Source organism: Heloderma suspectum, chromosome 4, assembly GCF_057233095.1.
Source record: "Heloderma suspectum isolate Gila_16-S chromosome 4, 16-S_ref, whole genome shotgun sequence".
In the NCBI taxonomy this organism is placed as follows: domain Eukaryota; kingdom Metazoa; phylum Chordata; class Lepidosauria; order Squamata; family Helodermatidae; genus Heloderma; species Heloderma suspectum.
In genome coordinates, this window is record NC_139461.1 from 146,544,517 (window position 1) to 146,561,897 (window position 17,381).

At 43.4% G+C, this 17,381-nt stretch overlaps 1 protein-coding gene across 20 annotated transcripts in view; it reads left to right on the forward strand.

Moving 5' to 3' along the window:
• ANKHD1 (ankyrin repeat and KH domain containing 1) overlaps positions 1–17,381 on the forward strand; it is a 173,003-nt gene that overhangs the window by 68,910 nt on the left and 86,712 nt on the right. For all 20 annotated transcript variants that reach the window (XM_084850861.1, XM_084850870.1, XM_084850862.1 and 17 more), the window contains exons 8-14: positions 1,172–1,409; positions 2,967–3,158; positions 6,602–6,711; positions 7,923–8,010; positions 9,032–9,159; positions 9,340–9,483; positions 10,971–11,073. In XM_084850861.1, the coding sequence (XP_084706987.1) occupies positions 1,172–1,409; positions 2,967–3,158; positions 6,602–6,711; positions 7,923–8,010; positions 9,032–9,159; positions 9,340–9,483; positions 10,971–11,073 (1,003 nt within the window). The remainder of the gene's footprint in view (positions 1–1,171; positions 1,410–2,966; positions 3,159–6,601; positions 6,712–7,922; positions 8,011–9,031; positions 9,160–9,339; positions 9,484–10,970; positions 11,074–17,381) is intronic.

Below are 17,381 nucleotides of genomic sequence, written 5' to 3' on the forward strand. Positions count from 1 at the left end.
CCTGATGAAGTTCATATAAGTCACTCCTGACCCCACTACCCATAAACTCTCAAGTAGTGCTGAGTCTAGGAGTATTGCCAGTCTGCAGACCTGCTTGTTCAGGAGGAGTGTAACCCTGCCCAAAGCAGATGGTGACTCTGTCACACCACCTCCTGTATTGTGAAGATGCTGCTTCATCTTGATGGTATCATGTCCCCCAAATACAGGAATTCATCGAAAAATATATTAGTGGGGTCCATAGGATACTGGTCTATAGTGTTCTTTCAGGTGATCCTTGAGACAATAGAGGAAATGCCAAAAGCTTTTTGCAGAACAAACAGTGGTGAACACTGAATTAAATCTCTGCTCTGAATTAATCCTGAAAAGTAACCTCTCAGTACAAACATCTTGGTGACCTGGGACATGCACATATCTAGCAGCTTGCTAGCAAAACTACCTTACTTCCCTTCACCCCACACAACCAGTGCAGGTGCACCTGAGGTCAGAAGGGGATGAGTTTCCATTTGTAAGGTGTTCAGGTAGTCTCCTGTATGGCAGCCATAACACAAGGTTTTGGTCTACAAAGAAGAAACAAACCACAATAGTGGTTCACAGTATGGCAAAATTATCAGTTCAACACCTTTTTGATGCAGGAACTACTTACTTTCCCTCTCCAAGTAAGTCTCAGGAATCTGTTCCATCTTGCTTGCTTTTCCACATGTTCAGCTGACGCTACAAGCTGAATGACTGGGCTGACTCTAAGCTGGACCTTGGCAGGGAGGGTATTGCAGGATTGCCTAGGATGCAAAATATTAGGGAATATTGCAGTCCATCCTTCCCCCTAGATGGGATCCATATTGGTAGGATTCCTTCTATCTAACATTAGAAATATGTGAGATAGAATGTATGGGTTCTAAATTCCCCGAATAAGGAAGTAGGTAAAATATATTATAAGAATTGTTTTCCTTGAATGACTAGATCTTCTCTGTGAGACTTACATTAATATTAAATGTGTGTGTGTGATGGTATGAAGTTATATATTTATTGAGATGGAGGAACAGGTTGAAAATGTTGTTTGCAATTTAATCTGAAGACTGAGTATAGTGGTCTGTCATCACTCAAGTGATATTGAACAGTTCCTTGGTGGGGTATTTGTGCCATGTTATTTAATAGCTATTCTTTTTTTATATAGGATGGGCATGTTGAAGTAGCTCGTCTCCTGCTGGACAGTGGTGCTCAAGTGAACATGCCTGCTGATTCATTTGAATCTCCATTGACGCTTGCTGCTTGTGGTGGGCATGTGGAACTAGCAGCTCTGTTGATAGAAAGGGGAGCAAATCTTGAGGAAGTTAATGATGAAGGCTATACTCCATTGATGGAAGCTGCTCGTGAAGGCCATGAGGAGATGGTGGCTCTGTTACTAGCACAAGGTAAGAGAACAGGGTACAGCTTTAAAGCGCGTGTCTTTGGTAGTTTTAGTGCTAATATTGCAAACAAAATAATTGTGTTGCTGATTGTGGCGTCTCTTACATTGGAGATATTTGCTGTGTTCAGACATGACCATGTTTTAGCATTATGACAACAAGTGTTAACACCCCCCCACCCCCTAAAGCTCTCATGCTCCCTGTCCCTTCTTCTCTGGCATAGTCGTGAGGAGGAGACCAGAAGCTTCTACTTCAAATGAGTTGTCCAATCCCTAAAACTGTGTTCACTCTTAATGACGGTTAGTGAAAACAAGCCAGCTTCATAAGCTAATCGTGGTTAAGATTAATCCTTGTTTGTCCAGGTTCAGGCAACACAGCAAGCTGTGATTATCAAAAACAGAAGCAAAAGCTACTAAATTCCTAACTGCTTCGCTGGGGGTGGGGGAAACATGCAAGCCAAGCAGGAAACTAGACTTCCTCGCATTATGCTAAACTATGATTTTGTGTTATTGCCAAAACAGCCCAATTATTAGGACTGCAAAACTATTTAAAATGCTCTAGATGGATCAAAATAGTCCTGATTGATTGGAAACACCCCGTCCCGTACAGCCAACGGTATTGATTTTAAGCACTCTTTCTTTTTACTGCAGGATGTAGTATTGCTTTGCTTGGAGGAGCTTCATTCTGTGAGAAAGGAAGAGGCAGGAGGTAGAAGGGGGTGGAAAAGGACTGTGCCTCAACCAGTCTGTGCTGAAGAAGACATGGCTAAGGACCCTGCCCCCTCTGAGCTCTCTTGGCTGCTGTTCTGGGGAGAATGGGAACTCGCATCCAGTGCTTAACATCCGGCAGTGCTTCTCAGTTTGGTGTGATGGAGGCATCCAGCAATGAGTTAGCTCCTACCACCTAGGAAGGCAGGATCATGTGACCTAGATTTTTGTCACTAGGCTTGAGGCTGATACACTTCTCCCCAGTCCTATTCCCTGCCTTACCCATGACCAAGGTCACATGATCTGACTTCCCAGGCAGTTAACCCATTGCTGGATGCCTCTATCACACCAAACCAGAAGGAATCTTCACAGAAGTGTCCAGTGTTCTGTTTTTCTCTTAGCTCTTCCCACCCCTCCTGTTGGTATGTTGCAAGATTTTGCTTGCCTTGCTGTCCCGCTCATTCCTGCCCCTTGTGCCAGTACTTTACATACTGGATGGAAACTGGCACATGAGCCACCAGAACAGCACTGCTTTGCTGGCTAGCTCACAGAGAATCAAGTGTAACTGAAGAATAGAGTATTGCAAGAGGCACCTTGGTTTGGTTAACTGAGTTCAGAATGCATGAGAGTGTCTTCCTTTAGCATGGTAACAAGGCAACTGGCAGATGGATTCAGGATAATACTTCAAGATTAGAAACTTGCTCTGTTGCACCTTCCTTAAAACTCATTTTTAAAGAAGCAAAATGTTTCAGCCCTGTACTGGATTTTATGCTTTTGTGGTCAACTGAATAAACAGTCTAGTAGCCAAATAGGGATGCTAGTAATTTTAATTTTCTAATCATACTTTGTTTCATAGGTGCTAATATAAATGCACAAACAGAGGAGACACAGGAGACAGCGCTAACTTTAGCCTGCTGTGGAGGGTTTTCAGAAGTAGCTGACTTCCTTATTAAGGCAGGAGCTGACATAGAACTTGGCTGTTCTACACCTTTGATGGAAGCAGCACAGGAGGGACACTTAGAGCTGGTGAAATACTTACTAGCAGCAGGTATGGTTGTTTGCAGCTACTATTGAAAGTATTACAGAAGATTTACAGCTTGCTTTTTTGTGTTCCTCAAACTTTTAGCTTCATGGTTCACAGTGGTAAGCTTAAACCAGAAACAAAATCTTGCTGTATTTATAAAGTTAATCGTTAATGGCTAGGATTGGATCAGCAACACACAGGCCACATGTGGCAACCACCACCCCTGAAATTTAAAAGTGAAATTAAGGAAAAAATGGTGCCTGTAGTGGCTAAAAAGGTAAAGGTAAAGGTGTCCCCAACCAGTTGTGTCCGACTCTATGGTGCGGTGCTCATCCCCGTTTCTAAGCCGAAGAGCCAGCTCTGTCCGAAGATGCTTCCGTGGTCATGTGGCCGGCATGACTGAACACCCAGGTGCACGGAACGCTGTTACCTTTCCCGCCGAGGCGGTACCTATTTATCTACTTGCAATTTCTTGCTTTCGAACTGCTAGGTTGGCAGGAGCTGGGACTGAAGATGGGAGCTCACTCCGTCACGCAGCACTCGGGTCTCGAACTGCTGACCTGCCGACCTTCCAGTCTGCAGTTCAGTGTCTTAACCACTAAGAAACAAGCTAACCCTTGTAGTGCTGTGTAGCATGGCCGAGCAGTTTGCTGTTGAATTTCAGCAGCAAACAGGCAGTATTTTTGCTTTTAAAAAAACTAGTGGGGGGGGGGGGGGCTGATGAACTGTGGCACCCCGCAGATTGTGATCCATGGGGGTGGGCAAAAATGGCCCCCAGACCACCCACAGTTGCCCGTCCCTGATCTAGGAGGTGATAGTAAACACCTGACACATTTAAAGCCAGATCTATAGAGTTGGATCTGGACTTAGTCATACATCAAGAGGATCCATTGAAATCAATGTGATTTAAGTTGGTCACAACTAACTTAAGTCCCGCTGATTTCAGTTGGTCTACTGTAAGTATGACTAAGCCTGGATCCAGCCTATAGTCTTATGCTATCCCCATTATTTTTAATGGCAATAAAATGAGACAACTAGGCAAGCAGACAATAGGCAAGCAGACAATAGTCTTTATTGCGAAATTTCAACAAAACAAGAAAGAAGAAAAGAAAATTAATTGTAGCTACATAAATTTGAATATATCAATTTCAGTGCATGCATACGAAGTGCATGGCTGGGTTTGCATGACATGATAAGCCACGACGGTTTATTTTCTTAATTATCCATGATGGTTTATCACGTTGTCTGTGAGCGGTTTTCCCAATCACAGTGGTTTATTTAGCCAAAATAAGTCACCCTGATAAGCCACGGTCTGCAATGAGGTTTATTTTAACAATCATGGCTTATCATGTTGTCTGGCACTCCAGAGTGGTTTAAACAGATCGCCTACAGAGTCCCCTGGTAAGAGCAGTCAAAACCACTGCAACCACTCTGCTCCTCTCAGGCAGCCTCTTTTTCCGAAATCTGCCTAGCAACAGATTGCATTCTCTGCTCATCTCCGCCCTCACCCCTCCCTTGGTGGTGCACTCTGCAAACTTCCAAAGTGTCAAGCCCCCATGTTTCCCACGGAGAGGCATAGCCACATAGGGTTTTAGTTCTTCCTCGGGTGCCTTTCCACGATGGGAACCTGTGTGTGAAATTTTGTCCCATTCCTGCAAACTTCCAAGGGTTTAGAGCCGCCACCCTCTTTTTGGTGTGGGCAGGCAGGGGGAAAAGGCAGTTTGAGGAGAGTTGGGGAGCACCACAGGTTGCGTGGGGCAATGGTGGTGGGTGTGCAGGTGGGCAGGGGAGAAGGGGAAAGCGTGGACACCCAGTTGGGGAGTGGGGTGGTAAGGAGCGGTGCAGCTTGGTTTGGGTGAGGTGATGGCAGTGGGGGTGCTGGGAAGTGGGTAAGGATCGACGCCGGGGTGAGATTGGTGGTGACAAGGCAGAGACAGAAGAAGATGCCCCCTGGCATGCAGCCAGCCAATTGGAGAGAGGAACTGTGCCACAAGGGTTGGCGGGGAATGGTATCCAGTGCAAAGGAAGCTAGGATACCATCCTGGTTGGGCGGGAGGACTACAGAGGGAGATAGGATGAGGGGGGAAATAAACTACTCTGTGTAGCTTATTTGTCTGATTGTGTGAGGGATTACAGTAGCTTATTTTCCAAATAAGCTACTGTGAGTAGCTTGTAAACCACCATGGCTTATAGTGTTGTGTGAACCTGCCCTGTGCGTGTGAATGAAACTATGGCTTTCTAAGAATTATGCATATGCTTTTTCAAAAGCAGAGCCTTTATTTTGATACCTTTTTCCACCTTTCAGTCAAAATATTATTGAACAGCTACAAACATACAAACTCATAAAAGTTGAAATGACAAAAGTTTATCAAAGATGATGGAATGGGACACACTGTTTTTATTGTCCCAGCTACTATGATAATTCATTAAGTGTTGATAATTACAAGTCATAATCAAGGGTGTAATATTGAAGTCTTTGTAATATGAAAATAAGTATTTGGACTTGACCAAATCAGCTATCGGCAGCATTGTAGTAGCTTAGCTCTATCAGGGTTAGGTACTACAATAGAACAGCCTATCCCAACCTGGTGTCCTCCAGATGTGCTAGCTGGGGCGATGGGAGTTGTAATTCAACACATCTGGAGGGCACCAGGTTGGGAAAGGCTGTAATAGAATAATATACCAAATCATGTGCTGGGTGATATAACCACTTAAAACAGTTTTTCTTATCAACTGAAATTACAGAAGAAAAATACTTTCCCAAGAAAAGTAACACATAGTGCTTGAATTTGAACAAATTGTGGGGGGGGATATATTTAAGTCTAGCTATGAGTAGTTTTCAGGCTTGACTGGTGTTAAATTAGACTAGCTTGGAGCCTTGTTTACCCAATCCGTTCGGTGTGACAGTTTTTCCAGAGCAAAGAAGAGCAAAGAACTACCCTTGGAGCCATAATTCTGGAACCCCTGAAAATGAGTATTTCTTCAGAAGTATTTAGTATTCAACATGCTTGTTTGGTTAATCTTCACAACATTTCTGTGAGAGAGTGTTAGTATTGCCATCATACAGAATGGGAAATGGGATGATCTGCCCAAGGTTCTGTTGCCCAGATATCAAAGATCCTGTGACACACTCTGTTCTTCCAAAGGTATTCTGGGTCTGTGTTTCTTGAACAGCAGTCCCTGTGCTAAATGACAAGACTCTGAATCTGAGGGAAGTTGCAATAGCAGTTTGCTATGCAGTAGGATGATCTGCTCAGTGTGCTAGCCTAAAAACAGTTTTTTAATCTGACCAGTGATTTTTAATGTTTATTGGGGCTTCCAATTCAGGTATCCTGGATTAATCTGTCATCTGGACTATGCTGCCACTTGACAAATGAAATGTTTTGCAAGCAATACCAGGGTGCATGTTAATTGCGTACGTTTCTAGATACATTATTTGCACAATCTAATTCAACCCTCTGCAACAGGAGCTAATGTCCACGCTACCACTGCAACAGGGGACACTGCCTTGACCTATGCCTGTGAAAATGGACACACTGATGTTGCAGATGTTCTGCTTCAAGCTGGTGCAGATTTAGTAAGACTTTAATATATCTTTACTATACCTTTTACAATATTGCTATGTAATTGAGAGCATTTTATTTGTCCTGTAAATGTATAAGAAATGGTTCGGGGAACCTAAGAAAACTAGATGGAGAGCAGACTATATAGTAATCTAGCAGAATAACTGCTAAATATATCAGTGGTGCAAATCTAGGTTTAACAACTTAGATCCTTATTTACAGGCTTCATTTGCACCACAATTTTTCAGCAGTTAGTGATTTCACCACCTTGAAAGCATACCAACATTTTAAAAACTTGGATTTCCTTCCTCTCTGCAGTGCATGTTGGTTGTGCATTTCTGTAACTTTGTTGTCTAATTGTGTTGGTTACTGTTGTTGATTTGGCAGGAAGTACCAGCAGATAATGTTATAGCATTTGTTTTGCGAACAGCATGCACAATAATATCAAAAACACTTTATCCTTATGTGTTTGCTAAAGCATTGCACTATTCCACCTCTGGTCCACTTGCTGGACAAACCCCACTTCCTTATTCTTCCTTGAGGCTGTTGCAAGATTACGTTGATCTTTCTGGCTCTTTTGGGTCCAGATGGCCAAAACGGGTTCTATGTGCACAGCTGGGTAAGACTCCCAATTTTTCTCTGCATTGAAATAGTGCTATGCATACCCTTGCACAGGACTGATTCATCTGTTTAGAAAGCCTCATCTTTAGAAGGAGGCTTTCTGAAACAGCATCAACAGTGGCAGCTGCTACTGCTGCACTTGGAATAGGTTTGGTCTCAGTGGGAAAACAGCAGCTGTGTCTTAAGTCATACTAGGACCCATGGGTAGTATCCAATAGGGACGGTGCACATGTGGCCAGCCCCGCCGGCCCAGGTCTGCACATGGCCGTGATACAGCACTTCCTGGGACAAGCCCTGACGCACACGAAAGCACTGGTTTCTGGAAGGGGTGTGACCTGCCACTTCCAGAAACCAGTGTTTTTGCATGCATTGGGGCTTTCCCCCAGAAGTGCTGTATTGTGGATGTGCATGATAGGGGCTACGCACGGCCCTGAGCTGGTGGGACTGGGTGTGTACAGACCAGGGCCTGGCAGGGCTGGCCATGTGCCCACCACCCCTATTGGATACAACCCCGTGAGTCCTACCTTCTTTGCTCTAATAATGGAACACCAGATCAGTCTGTTTACTTTTCCTCCAATACAAATTCATAATGTTTCTAAAACAGGAACATGAATCCGAAGGTGGAAGGACACCACTAATGAAGGCTGCAAGAGCAGGTCATCTATGCACTGTACAATTTCTTATTAGCAAAGGTTAGTAGTTGTAACATCAGCTGAAGGATTGCTAAGCAAATGACTGTTAGCGATATTTTGCATAAAGAATGCATTGTGTGTGTTTGAGATGAGTTTACTTTGCCATTTTATAACAATAATACTTGGTTATGTATTGCCATTTTCCAGCAAGCTCAAAGTGCTTTCATACACATTTTCTCAGTAATCCTCTAATAACAGGGGTGGGAAACATGTAGTCCTCCAGAAGTTGTTGGACTGCAACTTCCATTAGCCTTAGTGGTCAGAGATGATGAGAGTTGCAGTCCAGCAACATCTGGAGGTGTAGAAGTTGCCCACCCATGCTCTAATAGCTCTGTAAGGTATTATAATTCCCGTATTCTTCAGGAGAGTAGTTTCCCTGAGGTGATATATTTGTGGTTGAGCATATATTATTACAGGGGACTTCACCTTCATGTTCTTAACCACAGATCTATAACAGCTTCTGTTTAATGCAAATTGCTAATGTAAACTCTTTTTACCAACCTGTGCTGATAAGTGAATGTGAGACTTTAAATATTTTAAAATTAAGATTCTTAATTTCAGTTCCAAAATACTAACTAGGTTGGATCCAGGGAAAAGCATGCAAAATGGGGCTGGTGGAAGCTGACTTCTATGCCCCATCCTCCCACTGCAGCCCTGCAAAAAGGCTCCCCTGAGGGTTGGGGAGCCTTGCTGAATGGGTTGGGCTGTGGTGCTGGAGGCCAGAAGGGGAATCCCTGAAAATCAGGCAGAGGCACCTTCTGTGAACGGGCAGCCTGTTACACACACCTTTGCCCAGGATTCAGTCCAATGACTGTAAAACTAATAATAATAATAAGCTTGTTTTCACTATGGAATATTATTGAAAAATTGTAAGTATGAGTGATACTCCCTCAAAGTGCTTAGATCCCAAATTATTATGCACCTTTAAATGAAAGGATTTGGAATCTGGATGATAACTAATGATTTCTCTGCACTAATTTTGTTCCATGGAATTTCCCTTAATGATGTATTTTTGCAATAGGTGCCAATGTTAACCGGGCTACAGCTAATAATGACCACACAGTGGTGTCACTGGCATGTGCTGGGGGCCATCTTGCTGTTGTTGAGCTGCTACTAGCTCATGGTGCAGACCCCACTCATCGTCTTAAGGTACGCCTAAGGAATTCAGTTTATTATTGCACATAACTTTTGTTAATTGTCTAGACTAATGGTCTCAAAAACTTCCTAACTATAGAGCTGACTTTGTAGTATACTTTTAGGAAATTGGTTTGTACAATCCACAGACTACAAGTCATCTTATGTATATATCTATATATATATATATTTCAGGATGGCTCAACTATGCTCATTGAAGCTGCAAAGGGTGGTCACACAAATGTTGTTTCCTATTTATTGGATTACCCGAACAATGTTTTGTCAGTTCCAACTACAGACATGTCCCAACTCACACCGCCATCTCAGGATCAGTCTCAGGTAAGCTGTAAAGCTTTTAACTATAGCATTGGAAAACAAACTTTCACTATTGCATGTTTGAGAATAAATATAAAAAGCATGATATGAGAAAAAGTGAAACAGCTAAATTGAGTAAATTCAGTTAACTGCTGGTTACTTTACAATCCATCTGCAGCTCCTTCTGCCTCCTCCTTCTGGAGGGAAGAGCCTGGAACTTCGACTATTAACAAATGCCAGGGACCAGGGCTGCCATACATACCTCTACATATTGCCTATTATAATTTTATCTTTGTGTGCATTTTAATTATAAATTTCGGAGCCAATAAAGGCTGAAAAGAGGGATATACAGTGAGAACAGAACATGTTGGATGGAAACTTTTTAGCCTCTGGACAACTGAAGACTTTGATGCTATAGCTCAAGGTTTCTTCAAAACCGTGTCCTGCTGTATTAGCTTCTACTGTTTAATAAATCAGTCCAGCTATTTTGGAAAACTTCAAAGGTCCATAGTTCTCAGTGAAAGTTGAATACATCATCTCCTTTGAAATCAATGGACTTTAAAATCCTTTGGCTAGGTCTTGCCCCCTTGTGATGCCCAATATTCATTTGACCAGAAGTATTCCTTTTCTTAAAAATAGTGGCTTGCATCCAAATAACCATTTGGACAAGTGTATTAGTACTGTTTTGTGAACTCTTTCACAAGAGCTAAATACTTTTCACAGTGTAGTCCTACAACACATTAGTGGTTAATTTATGGTATAAGAATCAATAAGAATATAGGCAGTATATGAACTCTAGTTCAGTGGTCTATTGTCCAGCATAGTGTAGTGGCTTGAGTGTTGGACTGGGAGCTGGGAGACCCGGGTTCTAGCCCCCACTCGGCCTTGGAAGCTCACTGGGTGACTTTGGGCCAGTCGCAGCCTCTCAGCCCAACCTACCTCACAGGGTTGTTGTTGTGAGGATAAAATGGAGAGGAGGGTTACGTACACTGCTTTAGGTTACTTGGAGGAAAAAAGGTGGGATATAAATGCAATAAATAAATAAAAAGTTGTCCATAAAATGTGTTGTACAACAGCTTGCAGAAACAGAGGAAGTCCTAGATTTTTCCTGTACAATACTCTTCTGCTAGTTGGAAACAGCCCTAGTGGTCAGCTGCTTTTGGATCCAACCACTGAGTAATGTTATGTTGTTAGTATGGGCTTTCTTAAAATGCTTAACTCAGTTTTTTTTTGTTTGGGGTGGAAGGAAATTCCATCTTGTCCTAAAAGCTAGGAAAGATTTATTTCAGGGGTGGGAACTTGTGGATTTGCAGATGTTGTTGGATTCCTGTCAGCCTGAGCCAGCATGGCTAATGTTCAGGAATAATGGGAGTTGGAGTCCAAGAACATCTGGACCCCCCACAGGTTCTCCACCCCTGAAGTAAACCTTTGCTAAATTTTTGCTAGGATTAATTTATGGATTACCCTTTAAAACCACTGACATTAGTTTTTTCTCTGAGTTGATTTTGCAGGTTCCACGTGTACCAATGCATGCGCTTGCCATGGTTGTACCTCCCCAGGAACCTGACAGAGCTCCTCAAGAGAACTCCCCTGCACTTTTGAGTCTACCAAAAGGTTAGTATACAGCCATTTTTAAATGATACAGCACGTTAGCATTGTGAATTAATTGTGTGTTTAGGGCACAGGAAGTACTTGGGATTTGATAGTGCATGATGAGGGTCTGTCTATCTTAAGCTGTTATAGTAAAAGGTTTTGAAAACACATTGGCAGAGATTGAAAGAGCTGTTTTAGGCTCCATGCCTGGAGCTGTACTAGCCAGTGATTTTTTAAAACTTTTGAATAGCCAGCTCCAACCCCCACCCCATATTTATTGTATTGTATCACCAATTGCTTTTGAAACTCCCTTCAGTTTCAAAACTCTCTGCCGTGTTGCGTGGCAGCTGCTGCTGACAAAAGCAGCAATACCTTTGGTCCACTACCTTTAGAATATATTTGATAATGAGTATTTCTGAACAATAGTAAAAATTGATGTGAATCCATAGATTCAAAGAGCAGTGACCGTCTAAGCATACTTGTAGTATCCATGCACAAATTTCTGTTGTAGATTTTATTATTCATATAAATGAGGACAAGTTTATAAATGTTGGGCATTTTGCCAAGTGTAAATATAAAGACACTCCCATTGTACTTGTTACAATCAATGGCTTGTGCCTCTCTCAGGCCTGCAAAACCTGTGACCCACCAAGCCAAACATATTTTCTGTCAAGCAGGTCCTTGACAGTCCCCTGCTTTTTTTTTTTTTTGCAGTCCCAGACAGACAGTTAGACCAGAAGGTTAAAGTAGCCCATGTTGGGCCACTGTACATGGTTGGTGGACTGCATTCAGCATGGTGGGTCATATGTTGTGCAGGCTTGTTCTAGTCTAGTCTTCCCCAACCTGGTCTGCAACTCCCATCATTCCCAGTAAGATTTCATGATGTTGTATAAAGAACTTGTTCCAAGACCTATGAATATAATTAAAAGTATGCAGTTACCATTAAATAAAATGTAATAGCTGTAGGGAAGTGAAATGAATATGGCTGTACTCGGAACTGACAAGACACGCAAAATCACTTTTCACAAGGCTAAATTAAGACTGCTGCTCCTGCTTAATATGTGTTTCATGAAAATGGTATGCTAGGTTCTGTACAGGACATAGATGTGACTCTGTCCCTCTCAGATGGCTTGAGAGTAGAGGGGCCATAGCTTAGTGGTAGAGCCCCTGCTTTGCCTGCAGAAGGTTCCAGGTTCAATCCGCGGCATCTCCAGGTAGGATTGGAAAAATCCCTGCCTGAAACCCTGGAGAGCCACTGCCATGTCAACAATACTGGGCTAGGTGAGCCAATTGTCTGACTCAGAATAAGGCAGCTTCCTATGTTCCTATGAGTTAAGTATGAAAGGTTAGAAAGATGTGAAGGTATTGAATAGCCTGAGAATATTTTTAGTAAGCCTTTTTTTAATGGAAAACTGCGTTCTTCAAAATAGGTCATCAAACATGGAAGTTTTCTATAGATGTTGTTAGTCTAGTTTTATATAGTAATTTTCCTAGCTGTCCAAAATGCTTTACACACTTCCTCAGTAAACTTAAGGTAGGCCAGTATTATTAAAGCTTTGTCCTCTGCACTAAATTTTGCCATTAGGCAATTCAGATTCTTTGAATAGCAAAGCTGGATTCTACTATCTATAGAACCTATGCAAAGTGAGCGTATTTCAATAATTTACCTTATTTAACCCTATTTTACGTGATTTATTGTGGTTATGCTAGTATGGAGAGGGACAAGGAAATGAAGTCCTTCCTCTGGCTTCAGAGATTTCGAAGCAATGAATTTTTGGCCATGAGGACTTGAAACCTACTTCTTTTTCCTTTTTTCTTTTTATAATGAAAACAGACACTCAAAGCTAAAAAGTGCACCTACCATGTTCTGCATTTTTCCTATGCTCCTGCAAAATTGCGGCATACACACTTTATTCCCAAATTGCAGATGTGAGAGGGTAGAGATGGAAGGTTGATATTGAGAGATCAGTGGTATGAAGTGTGAGCTGAGGTGGGATTTGAAGCAGGGATTTCCTGGTTCAGTTCATTCTCAACTGCTGTGCTGATAAATTAAAAACATTCATTTCCTTCAGTGCAGTAGAAGTGGGCAGTGTATTCACTCACAGCTTAGTTGTCTACAGTATTGATAGAGCTCTAATTTAAGAAGATAAGAACTCCAGTTCTGCTTTTTAATGATCCCAATTATAGAATCATAGAATAGAATCATAGAATAGTAGGGTTGGAAGGGGCCTACAAGGCCATCGAGTCCAACCCCCTGCTCAATGCAGGAATCCAAGTCAGAGCATCCCTGACAAATGGCTGTCCAGCCTCGTCTTGAAGGCCTCCAGTGTGGGAGAGCCCACCACCTCCCCAGGTAATTGGTTCCATTGCCGTATTGCTCTGACACTCAGGAAGTTTTTCCTGATGTTCAGTCGGAATCTGGCTTCCTGTAACTTGAGCCCATTATTCCGTGTCCTGCACTCTGGGATGATCAAGAAGAGATCCTGGCCTTCTTCTCTGTGACAACCTTTCAAGTACTTGAAGAACGCTATCATATCTCCCCTCAGTCTTCTCTTCTCAAGGCTAAACATGCCCAGTTCTTTCAGTCTCTCTTCATAGGGCTTTGTTTCCAGTCCCCTGATCATCTTTGTTGCCCTCCTTTGAACCCTCTCCAGCTTGTCTGCATCCTTCTTAAAGTGTGGTGCCCAGAACTGGACACAGTACTCCAGATGAGGCCTAACCAGTGCTGAGTAGAGGGGAACTAGTACTTCCCGGGATTTGGAAGCGATGCTTCTATGAATGCAGCCCAAAATAGCATTTGCCTTTTTTGCAGCCACATCACATTGTTGGCTCATATTCAGCTTGTGATCGACGACAATTCCAAGATCCTTCTCGCTCGTAGTGTGGTTGAGCCACGTATCCCCCATCTTGTAACTGTGCATTTGGTTTCTTTTTCCTAGGTGCAGAACTTGGCATTTGTCCCTATTAAATGCCATTCTGTTGTTTTCTGCCCAGCACTCCAGTCTATCCAGATCACTTTGAATTTTGTTTCTGTCTTCCAAGGTATTAGCTATCCCGCCCAATTTTGTGTCATCTGCAAATTTGATCAGCATTCCCTGCACCTCCTCCTCCAAGTCATTAATAAAAATATTGAAGAGCACTGGGCCCAGGACTGAGCCCTGCGGTACCCCACTCGTTACCTCTCCCCAGCTTGAGAAGGTCCCATTGATAAGCACTCTTTGAGTCCGATTCTGTAGCCAACTGTGGATCCACTGGATCGTTGTTTCATCTAGCCCACTTCGAGCTAGTTTGCTCATCAGGATATCATGGGGCACTTTGTCGAAAGCTTTGCTGAAGTCGAGGTATATGATGTCTACAGCATTCCCACGGTCTACAAGGGAGGTGACTTGATCAAAAAATGAGATCAGATTTGTCTGGCAGGACTTGTTTTTGACAAATCCATGTTGGCTTCGAGTAATCACTGCATTGTTGTCAAGGTGCTTCCAGATGGATTGCTTTATGATCTGCTCCAGAATTTTCCCAGGGATTGATGTCAGACTGACTGGTCTGTAGTTCCCAGGTTCCTCCTTTTTACCCTTTTTGAAGATAGGGACAACGTTAGCCCTCCTCCAGTCATCTGGCACTTCCCCGGTCCTCCATGATTTCTCAAAGAGAATAGACAGCGGTTCTGAGAGCTCTTCTGCCAGTTCCTTTATGACTCTAGGATGCAGTTCATCTGGCCCTGGAGATTTGAACTCATTCAAAGTAATGAGGTGTTCCTTGACCATATGCCTGTCGATCTCAAGCTGCAATCCTGCCCCTTCAGCCTGTACTTCGCCTTTGCCAGGGGGGTCATAGACCCTCTTTTGGGAGAAGACTGAGCCAAAGTAGGAATTGAGCACCTCTGCCTTTTCTTTGTCATCTGTTATCATTTTGCCATCCTTATTTAATAGCTGAACAACCATTTCTTTCCTCTGCCTTTTACTATGCACGTAGCTGAAGAAAGCCTTTTTGTTGTTTTTAGCATCCCTCGCTAACCTCACCTCGTTCTCCGCTTTAGCCTTCCTGACGCCATCCCTGCAATTCTGTGCTACCTGCCTGTACTCTTCCTTTGTTACTTGGCCTTCTTTCCACTTCCTATATGTGTCCTTTTTTGTTTTCAGGTCATCCCTAAGCTTTTTGTGAAGCCACATTGGCTTCTTCTGTTGTCTTCCACCTTTTCTTCTTGTTGGAATTGTTTGTGATTGTGCCTTGAGAATTTCCTTTTTTAAAAGTTCCCACCCATCTTGGACTCCTTTTCTCGCTAGCATTGTTTGCCATGGGACCTTACTGATCATTGTTCTGAGTTTATTAAAATCAGCTTTCCTAAAATTCAGGGTACGCGTTTGAGTACACTCGGCTTTTGCTTCCCTTAGAACCAAGAACTCAAGTACAACATGGTCGCTTTCCCCCAGAGTTCCTGTAACTGCTACTTTATCCACTAAGTCATCTCTGTTGGTTAGGATCAAGTCAAGGATAGCCGATCCTCTAGTTCCTTCCTCTACTTTCTGTAGGAGGAAGTTATCCGCCACACAAGTCAGGAATTTCCTGGAGGGGCCATGTTTTGCAGAATTTGTCTCCCAACAAATATCGGGGAAATTGAAGTCCCCCATTACTACTACATCATGCTTCCTTAAAACATTGGCTATTTGCTTTTCAAAAGTTTCATCCTTGGCTTCTCCTTGATTGGGTGGCCAGTAGTAGACTCCGACCACCAGGTTCCTTTTATTCTTTGCTCCATTTATTTCAACCCAGATGCTTTCGATGGGGCTACCAAGCTCCTCCTCCTGTATTTCTGTGCAGAGATATGTATTTTTCACATACAGTGCAACCCCGCCTCCCTTTCTGTTCCTCCTGTTCTTTTTGAACAAGTTATATCCTTCAACTGCTGTATTCCAGTCATGAGAGTCATCCCACCAAGTCTCAGTTATACCTATCAAGTCATAATTTCCCTCCTGTATTAAGAGTTCAAGTTCGTTCTGTTTGTTTCCCATACTCTGGGCATTAGTATATAGACATCGAAGACCATGTGCTTCATAGTCTGGCTTTCTTCCTACATGTGTCTGAAGACTATTATTGGGCGCTATCAGCGCTGTTCTCTCCATTGCAGTGCATGCGCCTACGTCCATTGTTACCCCCAACATTACATCTCCCTTCCCCGTAGGATTCAGTTTAAAGCCCTCCTGATGAAGTTCTTCATGCTGTGGCCAAACACATTCTTCCCAGCCTTTGTGAGGTGCAACCCATCCCTAGCCAACAGCCCATCTTCCAGGAAGTATAGCCCGTGGTCCCAGAATCCAAATCTCTCTCGTCGGCACCACCTTCGTAGCCAGTCATTCACCCGGAGTATTTTTCGTTCCCTTTCTATCCCTCTTCTAACTACTGGAAGGATGGATGAGAAAACTATCTGGGCCCCAAAGTTCTTGAGTTTCCTTCCCAAAGCTTCAAAGTCTGACGTGATCTCTTCGTAGCTCCGCTTGGCGGTATCATTTGTTCCCACATGGATGAGAAGAAAGGGATACCTGTCAGTGGGCTTTATGAGTGCAGGCAACCTTTCAGTCACGTCTCTAATCTGTCCTCCCGGGAGACAACATACCTGGCGAGTCCACGGGTCTTCGCGACATACTTGGGTCTCGATCCCACGCAGCAAGGAGTCTCCCACTACTACCACTCTTCTCTTCTTCTTCTTGTAGGCCTGGGTTTCATCGCCTCTGTTTGACTGACCTTTAGCCTCTTGCTCACTCTCATGCAGGTTCCCCTGTGATTCTTCCTCTGCAGGCTGTCCTCCAGTCTCATCTGCAAGTACCTGGAATCGGTTCCACAGCTCCACCGCTTCCACTGGTGCAGAGTGGCGTCTAGTTCTTCTTCTCCTAACTGTCACCGTTTTCCAAGGAGTATCCTCTACTCCATTTTTCTTCACCTCAGCATTTCCCACTGCCTCATCTTGCTGTTGCTCTTCAAGCTTCTGGTCTGCCCTTTGCTGCTGTAGTTCCCCCATTCTGTCCAAGAACTCTTCGTGTTCTCTTATTCCCCGGAGGGTTGACAGTCGCCGCTCCAGTCCACTTACTTTTTCCTCCAGCAGCGTGATCAACTTGCACTTGTTGCAGGTGTAGGCCATGTTGTTCTCAGGCAAGAAAACAAACATGGCACACACCTTGCAGGTCACCACCACTGGAGAGTCTTGTCCTTCCATAGCCCCTTTTCCCTTTTTGTGTCTAGCTTTGTGATTGTTCTAGACTAGCCTGTGCCTGCTCCTCTACTCAGTAGAGGTTAAAAGCAGAGTCCCACTGGTGTGGAAGTGTGTGTTACAA